The following is a 10,736-nucleotide window of genomic DNA, read 5'->3' on the forward strand; positions in this document are numbered from 1 at the left end:
TTTCAGCGCCGTTATTTCTTTATTTTTTTACGCACGCTTATTTCTGCATTACCAGCGGTGGGCCACGGTCCGGGCATCACTGCAAATACCGCGGCTTGATCCGCCAGAAAGCCTAGACGGTCGGACCTAGCCCGCGGGTCGGGGTTTGGACACCCCTGCTCTAAGTTAGTATAGTGGTCTTTCAACTCTTTGTCTTTGTACGACCGTTGACACATTTCAGCAGATAGTGTACACGCAATACGCGCCATCGAGTCTTCTTCGACTCGAGACGTTCAGAGGTGAGCCATTTCGTTGCAGGGGTTCATTGAATCGCTTCAACTTTATTTATCGTCGTTTTCTCTCGTCCACATAGACCGACACGGAAGGACCGCTGCTCTCGGTCATATGTCGTCCGGGCAACTCTTTCCAGACATGTCGCTGAGGTCCGTCGTCACCTGACTTTCCTGGAGTGCCATTCGCGCGGCGCTGTCGAAAGCAGCGTCCAGTCTGGGTCGCCGCGAGGCCACGGTGAATGTCTCTGTATAAAGATCAAAGCCCCCGTCGACCTGACCGCCCTAAGCCACTGGACTCTACGCGTAGTTTCACCCGTAAGTTGACAGTGCGGTGGAAGTGCTTATGCAACCAGTCGTACCTTGTGCCACGCGATCAGTCTTTCGTCCACATCCTCGCGCAGAGTTGGGGTCCGCTTATGAAAGGGAGGCGGTCGATTGGTCCGGCGAGTGACTCTAGCCTCCCACCGTATACTCTCAGCTTAGGGGGGAAATGAGTCTAGTCTGACCCTCCTAAGCCACTGGTCTAGTCGGCAAGCCACGCAGACGACGGCGATCGTAAAAAGGGTCGTTATTTTCTGGTTATGCCGTCGCGGACTGGCCGCTTCTGTACTCCGTTTCACCTTACGATGGACGGCAGCGAACTGTACGGGTGATCCCAGCCAATTGAGCACCGTGAACGTCTCATGGGACTACCTGACTCGCGCGTGTCGTTGCGCACCTCCCGAAGGTCATGTAACACTCGCATAATGCCAAAAACAAAACTGATTCGGTGAAACGGCGACTACTCCGCAATCGGGCTTTGTCAGATCCGGAAACCTGGACCGGCATTCGAACCCGCCACCCAGTGATCCGTAAGCCCTTGCCTCGGAGCCATAGAGGCTGCACGTGACCCTCAGACGGCTTTGGATTGGCTTGGGTTACCAGTATAAGTCTCCTGCGGTCCATTGTAAGGTGGAAAAAAAAGTATAGTAGACGGGAGCTCGTCAAACAAAAAGGAGCTCACGCCTGTAACCACCGTGATACATGGTGCGAGAGACGGAAAACGCAAGTTGGGAAAGGGAGTTTGGTTGGTTGCTTACCGAATCCTCCTTCACGGATGTAAATGACGGCCCAGTGGTCGTAATCTGTTCCTAGCACCGTCGCCCAGACGACCTGCGTCCCTGAAGGGCAGACGCGGGGATTTTAAAAAGGATTTTATAGGTTGCTTTTTTTTCTGCTTCGAACATTGTATAAACGGGTAAGGGAGCAGAGCCAATGGCACGTAGGAAAAAAGCCTCCGCATGAAGGCATTGTTAGTTGACCCCCGACCCGCCCAAAGTGGAAAACACGCTGACGCTCAATCAGTTCGATGACGTCACGTGAGAGTCACGTATAGATCCTTTCATTGAAAGCCCCGGAAGGAGGCGCTGTTGCAATTGACGTCCCCGCGAACTTCAGCTTGAATGTGAGGACAAACGAACCCCACCATAGCACCGCTTCTTGCAACATCTATGAAACATGTTACGACCAGTTCTCCAGGTGATCAGTTAAAGGGCCGAATAGCGAGAGATTTGTTGGAAATTTGTTAATATTAAGAGGACCGATCCACTCTTTTCTGCCTTATAGCGCAGCTGAGAGACCTCGCTAGATCCCAAACTTCGTGATTTCTGGAGATAGAGACGGCTTGAGTTTGTAAACAGTAAAGGGGTCTATATACCCACCCTGGACATAAGTCAAGGTGGTCCAAGTTCTCTCTTTCACAAAAGGGTTACTCCTGTCGCGAGACCTTCTGTTGTATCAAGAATCTACTACAACGTGACATGTAATAAAAACAAACAAACAAATTTGCCCTTATTTAATCCTGCGCTACCTATTCAAATCGAATGTTTCCCGTAAGATAGACACCAGAATGTCGCTTATATTAGACTATTATAATATTGCCGAGGAGAAAGACCTACTTTCAGCAAATGTCAAAGCTTTTGAGAAAGTTTCGGAAAATAGATCTAGTCCCACGTCGTTCGCTAATACTTCAGGTATGCATAGCAAAAGCTAACATGGAAACAAAGGAGACAAGACACGCAACAAATCAATTTTACTTTAAAGTACGCACGGAGACACAAGAAAGACACTGACCGTCCAAGTAGACAGCAAATTTGGCTGGATGTTCGGATTCGTCTTCGAAATCGAGGTTGATACGTCGGGTCTTCTGGCTGCAGATGGGACAGAAATTAGACGCTCTCGAGAAAGTTCTGTGAACACCCATTAAAGGCGTTTATTTTTTTTCCCTCCTTATTTCCGCGCAGGGTTGACACTTCACACGTTTCATGCTATTAAAAACAAATCAATAAAAACAATATATTCGAGCACTCCACTACATTTCTCGCCGAGTAAACGATAGCCAAATCATTCGGGATTTTTTTTTTTTTAAAGTGAACTGATGCGTTCAAATACTTCTTTTTTCCTGAACTGTTCATGACTGGAACATGCTACCCGACTTTTCGGTAGAGCTGCCCTCTCTTTACTCGTTTTGTACTGCAATGTTATTGTTGTCAAGTTGCCGTTTATGTTTTATATCGTTTTGTATTCCTGTTTATCTATGCTTTCTATGATGTTGCTCTTTTGTGTATCGTTTTATAAACCCTGCTCCCCCACCCCCGAAACACACACACACACACACACACACACCAGTGCAATGCCCACCGGACGATGTAGGTATAAAATAAATAATTAGGGAAAGAAAGAAAGATGGAAAGAAAGAAAGAAAGAAAGAACGAAAGAAAGCAAAAAAGAGAGAAAGAAAGAAGAAAAGAAAAAAGAAAGAACGAAAGAAAGAAAGAAAGAAAGAAAGAAAGAAAGAAAGGCTCGGTAACCTTGATCAAGGATCACTTCTCTCTTTCATATCGCGGTTCTGCCGCGTCCAAACATGCGGTGTAACCTACTTTGTCATAAATTGTTATTCACATTTCTCTCAACATTTATAATTTCTTTACAGAAAATTTATACATTTTTTAGGCACATTAAATGTAGTATAAGTGGCATAAATGTGCCGAACTAAGAGTGTACTTTTCCTCGCAAATCGGACTCGGGGGCATATCTTTGCTCCTCCAGGGGGAGGAGGTGACGAGAGCGAGCGGGGACTTCAATACGCCGAGCTCTGATTGGAATGACTAGTGGATAGAGCTAAAGCTAGCTGCCTTTATCTCCACTGAACTCGTTGACCGAATTAGAACGCGGAACGCCGGCGTCCGGTGTTTGACTTACGCATTTGAACGCGTTCGACGTGTGCAGTGTAAACAAAGGCAGCTTTAGGTCTACCTAGAGCCACTAAATGAGCTGCGCTTAGAGTATCGGCACTCCGTTCCCCGACATTGTTGTGGGCGTCGCCGTTTTGGTGCTTGTGCAGAGCAGACGCAAGTGTCGATCGTCATGATTCAAAGGTGCGACTTCCTCAGCTTTAGATTCGGCGTTAGGAAGGTCATGTAATATTTCTTTTCTCTGTCGCGAACTTCTTATTAAACATTCGTGGAGGACGGGAAAGCGTTTCCTGCGATATCAGATAAAGCTTCAGATAACTGGCAGCCATGATTTTAAGCCACAATATGGCCAAGTGCCGTTACTCTGAAGCGTAGCTTATTTAGTGACACTAGGTCTACCCACTGGCGCTAATCATTCGAACCAGAAGTCGGCATTCTGACGTCCTCGTGCGCTCTTGTCTCCTTCTTCTCCCTCAGTTGCTCGGCGCATACTTTTATTGGTGAAGCGTAACACCGTACCCAAAGGGGATAATTTCGAGCTTCCTTTCTTTGATTCACTAGCACTGTTGTTTTTAAATAATCGGTAACTTGAGCATATTAAAGTAATTTTATCTTTGACTCACTTTTCCGCGGAAAACGTCAACTCCGTGAATGAATAATTTAAGCGCCCTAACAAAGCAACTACGCAACAAATCGGGAATCCTATAATCCCAGATAAGCTGTAAACGAAAAAAAAACAAAAAACAACAAAGAACTACAACAACAAACAGGGAAGCATCTTGGAAACAGGCCAAAAAAAAAAAAAAAAACTAGGTTCTTGCTGGTTTGGAATGAACTGACAGCTGTTATGTATTGCGTCCTCAGAAGACGCTTAATGAGGTAAACAAATGAAAGTATTAAACAGACGCAATTAACGATAATGGCGTGCAACGCAATTAGTGAAAGCAATTAAGTTGGCCTTAAGTTAACGAAGTTAAGGAAGATCTGGTTGATTTTCGCACCAATTCGATTGACTAACTAACTGCAAGGATAACTTTATAGGAATGGGCGAACCTAAGAAAGTGTAGAAAGGCCTTCTACGCTTCTCTATAGTTGGTGACAAGTTAAGAATACAGTATGGGCTCTGCCTCCAGCAGCAGTTCCTGCCTTTTATATCACAATAGAAGCCTCCAGCAAGACAACGAGCACTTTCTGGAGGTCTTCTGAAGGTTCAGTCTTAATAATCGCTATCTCCCATAACTTTCTGGCCGTTTAATGACCTGTGCCATACCGTCAGGCGACAATGTTTCTCCTTTTGTACCGCTGAACCTACAAAGAAAAGGTTGAAAAAAAAAAAAAATAAAGGAATGATTGATGGACTAAATACACTACATGCTGCGCGATTGCCATAAACACTTTTCTATTTTCTTCCAGCGCCTTTGTATGTAGTCGTGGTCTCAGGCTGTTACGAGCTTGTCAACAGCGTTATGTGGCGTAGCGAGACCAATGCGCCGAGAAAGTGAGTGGGATGAAGACGAGAGCGCGCCGGGGGTGTCGGAACGCCGAGCTCCGATTTGAATGATTAGTGGGTAGTCGTAAAACTAGCTGCCTTTGTCTCCACTGCACCCGTCGAATGCGTTTGAACGCGAGAGCCAAACGCCAGACGCCCGCGTTCCGCGTCTTAAAGCGTTCCACCAGTGCAGCGGAGACAAAGGTTTTCACTGCACTCGTAGAACGCGTTCGAACGCGGAGGCCAAACGCCGTACGCCGACGTTCAACGTTCTAACGCGTTCCGGAGTGCAGTGGAGACAAAGGCTTCTATAGCTTTCGGTCTTGCCGCTAATCGTTCCAATCGGAGCTCGGTGTTCTGACGTCCTATGCGCGCTTTCGTCCCCTCCTCTCCCTCACTTTCTCGGCGCATATGCAGTGGGAAGCACGATTGAAAAATATGGCACACGAAATGAAGTCGGCGGTTCTGTGGTTCCTTGTGCAATACGGGCTTCGACCTTGCTTCCCCAGCTTTCGCCGTCGTTCACCGCAGCTCGGGTCAGAGTCGACGGTCGTGGCCGACAACCTGCTTCAAAGGTATTGGCGCTTGAGTGTTACCGAGTGCGTTTCTACCTCTTGTTTTAAGAAATGAGAAAATATACGCAGATCGGAAGTGTCCCAGGGTTACTCGATAGATGGAGACAGCGTGTTCTGTTGTGGTAAGCAGTTCTGAGCCATTGCAACGCACTCGGTAACTTTCGAAGCGAGACGCGTAAACCAGCCCTTGCTATGTACAGAGCGCAAGATCGTCTTCTTCTTGCACAGGGGTTGCAGTGACGTCAGAACGTCGAGTTTTGATTGGCTCTGATGGACAAATAGTGGGCAGACCTCAATGCTGTAGCTGCCTCGAGGTCTACCCTCTATCCTTCCAATCGGAGCTAATTAAAGCTCGGTGTTCTGACGTTATACCGGAACCCCTGCGCAGGAAGAAGACGAATTTGCGCTCCGCATAGGCTTTCATGCCACCAGTGCAGACACATGTACAGAGAGCGACACAGTTAACACGAAGACACGATCGCCGCTTTGTGTTGTTGTTTTACAATCAACAGATTGACATAAAAAGTATAAAAAAAGGAAAGTTCTTGTTTCCTGCCTGAACAAAAATCCGAAAAAGCGCCGTTGTCGTGTTGAGCCTAACCGTATCGCGCAGAGTTACTTTAGAGAGTTTTAGGGAACCGTATTTGCACATCCGATAAGGTACGATGGACCCTCCAGCACGAACTGCGCACATGCGAGTCTTCTGTGATAGCGCATGCGCAGTGCGTATCGTAGGGCCATTTTGCACCGTATCGGATGGGCAAAAACGGTTCCCTAAAACTCTCTATTGTGTGTGTTGGAGCAGGCGTAGAGGTTATAGTAGTGGTTCGGTAGCATTTTTCAGACCAGTATTTATTTACGTCTCTCTTTCATAACTCAGAAAAAAAAAAGGATATACTGGCTGCCGTTTTAGCGGTGCAGGCTACTCATTTGCACGTGAAAAAAAAGTGTTAATTAATTTGAGACTTTACAGTTACCAAAGCTAAGAACCTTGCACAGAACCCTTCCTCCCCCTCTAAGGTATAAAACTACTCCATTTAACTCAGGGTGCAATAATGTGTGACGCTATTTACATATAACACCTGATACTGTAAAAAGCGAGTACATTGAGTACTGTGCAACATACGCAAGACGGGTCACAATTAGGCCTGGCGTCGATTAAAAGTTTTAATCCGATTAATCGCCACCTTTTAGTCGAATAATTAATCAATTAATCGGTCTTGTTTATTTTGATGCATATTCGTGGCAAAACTGTTCGTTGGTATTCTCTGTCAAGAGCGACCTCCTTTGATTGCTGCGCTAAATGGACACTCGAACGGCGTTGAAGTGGCCGGGCAAATGTAACCTTCCACACCCCCTTGTCTGGAGTTACAAATCTCGCCCCTACTGTTTACTTTATTCTAAATTTTGGCCTAAAGCGCGCCCTTTTTACAGGTGTACTCTTGCACGTTTGCGTAGTGAAAGCGTTTATTTTTTGCTTCCTCATGGTTCTTAAAAATTTTACGAATACGGGCTAAAACATTTCATCTCGATTAATGCCTTAATCAATTTCTCGGTACGTTATTCGATCAATCTCTCAGCCCTAGTCACAATACACTTTAGATCTTACGAACATACGGCTAAAAAAAAAAAAACAAAAAAAACTTCTTATCCCGATCTTGTACAAGCAAAGTAACCAGTAATATATCATTTACCAGTTTGAAGAGTATACCCAATGCCCATATATCATAGGATGATGCTTCTACTTATGTGCAGTGTTTGTTCTTAGCGCGAAACTATGAACTCTCAATAGAACCTTTTTCAAACTCCATCAAGCAACATTGGCGGTCACCATTGCTTGCTCATGAAGCGCGTGATTGGATCCGAGTCCTCGCCGTACGCTGACGCAGGAGTACATGCGTAGAGCAGTCGCGTACCAATTTGTTTTTGAGTCGGGGGGGGGGGGGGGGGGGGGCAAACCAGAACCTCCCCTCCCCCTACCCCGCCCCGGGTCCTGGGAGCGGTGCCCTTGGTATCCCTTGGTCGCCGTCGGCCAGTGTTTGCCCTGCCCAGTGGCGGCTGTTTCATGGGAGGCAACACACATGCCTTGCCCCCCCCTCTGAGAACTTGGGGGGGGGGGGGAGGGCAAGTGTTGCCCCCCCCGGTTAGTACGCCCATGGCTCAGAGTACGTGAGCAAGCAATGGCGGACAGGTGTTGTGGTGGACTTTTGAGAAGTGTCTATTACCGTACGCTATTCCGCCTTCCAGGACCAAATGACGCAAGAAAAACTGCGCCCCTCTTTTCTAGAACAAGAGTTGGCCAAGGTCCTAGCAGCCTTTTTAGTGACAAAGGGCGGTCAATTGCCATGAGCCGTAAGCTGAAGTCATTAGGGCACTTTTCAGATCACTTTCTCGAAGTTCGACGGAGTGTCCACATGCACATTCTGGAGAATCCGCATGACGGACAGGCTATGAAAAAAAAAAAAGAAACTAACAACGGTAGAAGCGACGTTGGGATGAAGTTTGTGCAGTAGTGCTTCCATGTTGCGCGTGAGATTAATGGATAGCCGAGGGTCGACTTCGTAGGGGAGGGACCGTTTAAAACTTTAGGGTGTTCCTCAAACCAGGTAGAACCACGCGTGTTACGTTTTATTTACATCTCTGCCGTCGCCAATTAACTACTGACACTCAGTGAAACACATGCTGCCCTTTCACAAAACGGACAAAAAAAAAAAAAAGAAAAGAAAAGAACACAGAGACACTTTTCTACATGCGGTCGCAACGACTGCTTGCTGTGATGCCTGAGGCGATAAAACTACAAAATTGATCAATTTACAGAAAGGCCTGAAACCTAGCCATGGGGGCTGCGTTCGCATTGTAAGATAAAGCCGAAGGTTCGCCAATGTTGTCCATGTCTACACACGAAAACAGAGAATACCGTTCCCTCAGACTTGCTTCAGGCATGACTTTTGCCGGACAGAAATGTGTAGGTTTCTCTCCGCTTCCGCTCCGATTTGAGACAATTTTTGTCGGTGTACAGATCGAGCGTTTGCCTGTAGAGTAGTTGATGTCCTCGCTAAAAACGTGCGCGCAGTTTTGAAGATCGAACACGAATTTTCTTCTGTGTGCGCGGTACATATCGTGACCTGTATGAACAGCCCTTAAGGCAGTGGGTGTGGAAAGGATCACTATCGTGTAGTTTAGATGCAAGCACAAAAGGTCCAACCAGGCATGACATGTGAGTGATTCACTTGGAAAAAGTACGAGAAACTGACCTGTTCTCTCCTACAGTGTACTGTGCGACGACGTTGTACGTGTCGCCGTCCTTCCTGGAGACGACGAAGTGGGAACAGCCTTCCTTGCGATGAAACACTTTGGCGGTGCCTTGCACGAACCACCACTTCCCCAAGAACTGCGAAAGAACATATAAACGATGCAGTTCTTATCAAAGATGCATAGTTTCGTTCTGAAACAGTATGCATAGTTTATTGAGGCTAGAAGACAGAACCAACAGTGCCATCCATTTCGAAGTTCCTATAGACGCTTTGCAGCAGCTGTGCATGGGCGACCCCATAACCGGCCTTCAGTTTTTGTTTTCTCTTATTTTGATCACTTCGCTCTATCATTACCACAGCAGGGCAGGTTATTGCAAATATAGATTTTACTGTGTCCTTCTGCCCAGCATTGGCCCATGTGGAGGCTCGTCAACGCCCGCTTCAGTGGCTCGGCATTTGGGTAAGATAAGAGAAGGTCAGCAATGGTGGCTCCAATTTGGCGCGTGTGCAAAGCGTCTACAGCATGAACCATGCCGCCTGAACGGTCTAAAATGTCCCCATAAGTAAACAGTGCGCTATTCGCACAGATATGACAGAATGTTCAGCACATTCGTACCGCAGTGATTGCGGACAGGCCAAAAAAAAAAAAAATGTATCACTCTTAACTCAAACATGACTTTGGTAAGCGTCGTCTTCAAACTCAAGCGTGAAACGAGACCTATTCAGTGTTGAATGCGTTACCGAAAAAAAGTAACTAAATACGTTACTCGTTACTTGCTAATAAATGTAACGCGTTACCGACCTACGTTACCTCAAAATAAAAGGAACGCGTTACCGTTACCGTTACTGATAAAAAGTAACGCACGTTACTGTAGCGTTACTTTTTATTCAAGAACTAAAACATTTGCTGTTTCGACGTTTGGTATGTGCGTAAACGCCATAGCTAAAATATGTCTATGGGGACACTTAATTACCCTCTCTTTTTTAGGGTTTCACCCCAATAGTTACAAGAAAAAACGCGGAAGTATATATGAAGCTGATTTATAACGTGAAAAACGGGAAAGGGAATGACACAAAGGTGTCATTCTCTTTCCCAGCGAGAAGCGTGGAAAGAGAATGACACGCGTTACAAGTAACGGCGGTAGCGAGGTCAACGAGCCGCGGGAGAAAACCAGTGGCAGGTGGCGTGTGACGTCAAATATGACGAGCACCGACGTCAAAGAAAAGTGGAGGACAGCGGCATCTTTTGACTAAGGAATTTAAGACTAAGCACTTAAAAACACAATTTTTTTTTACTAGTTCTAGGAAGTAAAGTAACGTAACGTAATTTCGTTACACGTACTCAAAGTAAGTAACGTAAGTACGTTACCCGTTACTTCTTTGGAAAAGTAACGAGTACGTTACTACGTTACCAAAAAAAGTAACGCGTTACCGGTAACGCCGTTACTTGTAACGCGTTACCGCCAACACTGGTCACCTATTATGACCCCGCTTCTCTCTTCGCGATTCGGCGTCCTTATCGGCTGGATCCGCAGTCTTAGAGGCTGCGGCGCGATAGTAAGGTGATTCGTGCTTGTCACGCTCTGCGCTTCTTTAGCTGCTAGTGGTTGTAGCGTCGATCAACTTCGCACGACGTTCGTCGATACTGGAATAAAACATGACCTGCTCGAGGGAAAGAACGGCGAACCGCACAGATTCCAGCTTCTCAGTAACTTCGCGAGTGAACCTCGTTGGCGCTAGCCGTGGACCTCGTTTCGCACGTGAATATATCAAGGATGTTCACAAACACTGAATTTGAGTAAACGGCCTTGAGTTAACAGCCCTAAGCTTTCGTTCTACGAGCTGCCCATCGGGGATTTGTGTAGGACTCTTGGCTTTGGATCCCCAGGAGGAGAGAACAGATGGTCAAGAGG

The 10,736-nt window shown here is 46.5% G+C and overlaps 1 protein-coding gene across 1 annotated transcript; it reads right to left on the minus strand.

Annotated features, from left to right (window-relative positions):
* Nucleotides 1–380: 380 nt before the first annotated feature.
* On the minus strand, nt 381–9,072 carry LOC120844019. The gene is made up of 5 exons (XM_042290408.1): nt 9,061–9,072; nt 8,824–8,960; nt 2,385–2,461; nt 1,352–1,432; nt 381–517 (listed from the first exon to the last, which is right to left on the minus strand). The coding sequence occupies exons 1-5, from the start codon at nt 9,070–9,072 to the stop codon at nt 381–383; spliced, it is 444 nt and encodes a 147-aa protein (XP_042146342.1).
* Between the last annotated feature and the right edge of the window lie 1,664 nt (nt 9,073–10,736).

Source organism: Ixodes scapularis, unplaced genomic scaffold (assembly GCF_016920785.2).
Source record: "Ixodes scapularis isolate PalLabHiFi unplaced genomic scaffold, ASM1692078v2 PGA_scaffold1__304_contigs__length_218370807, whole genome shotgun sequence".
NCBI classification, from domain to species: Eukaryota; Metazoa; Arthropoda; class Arachnida; order Ixodida; family Ixodidae; genus Ixodes; species Ixodes scapularis.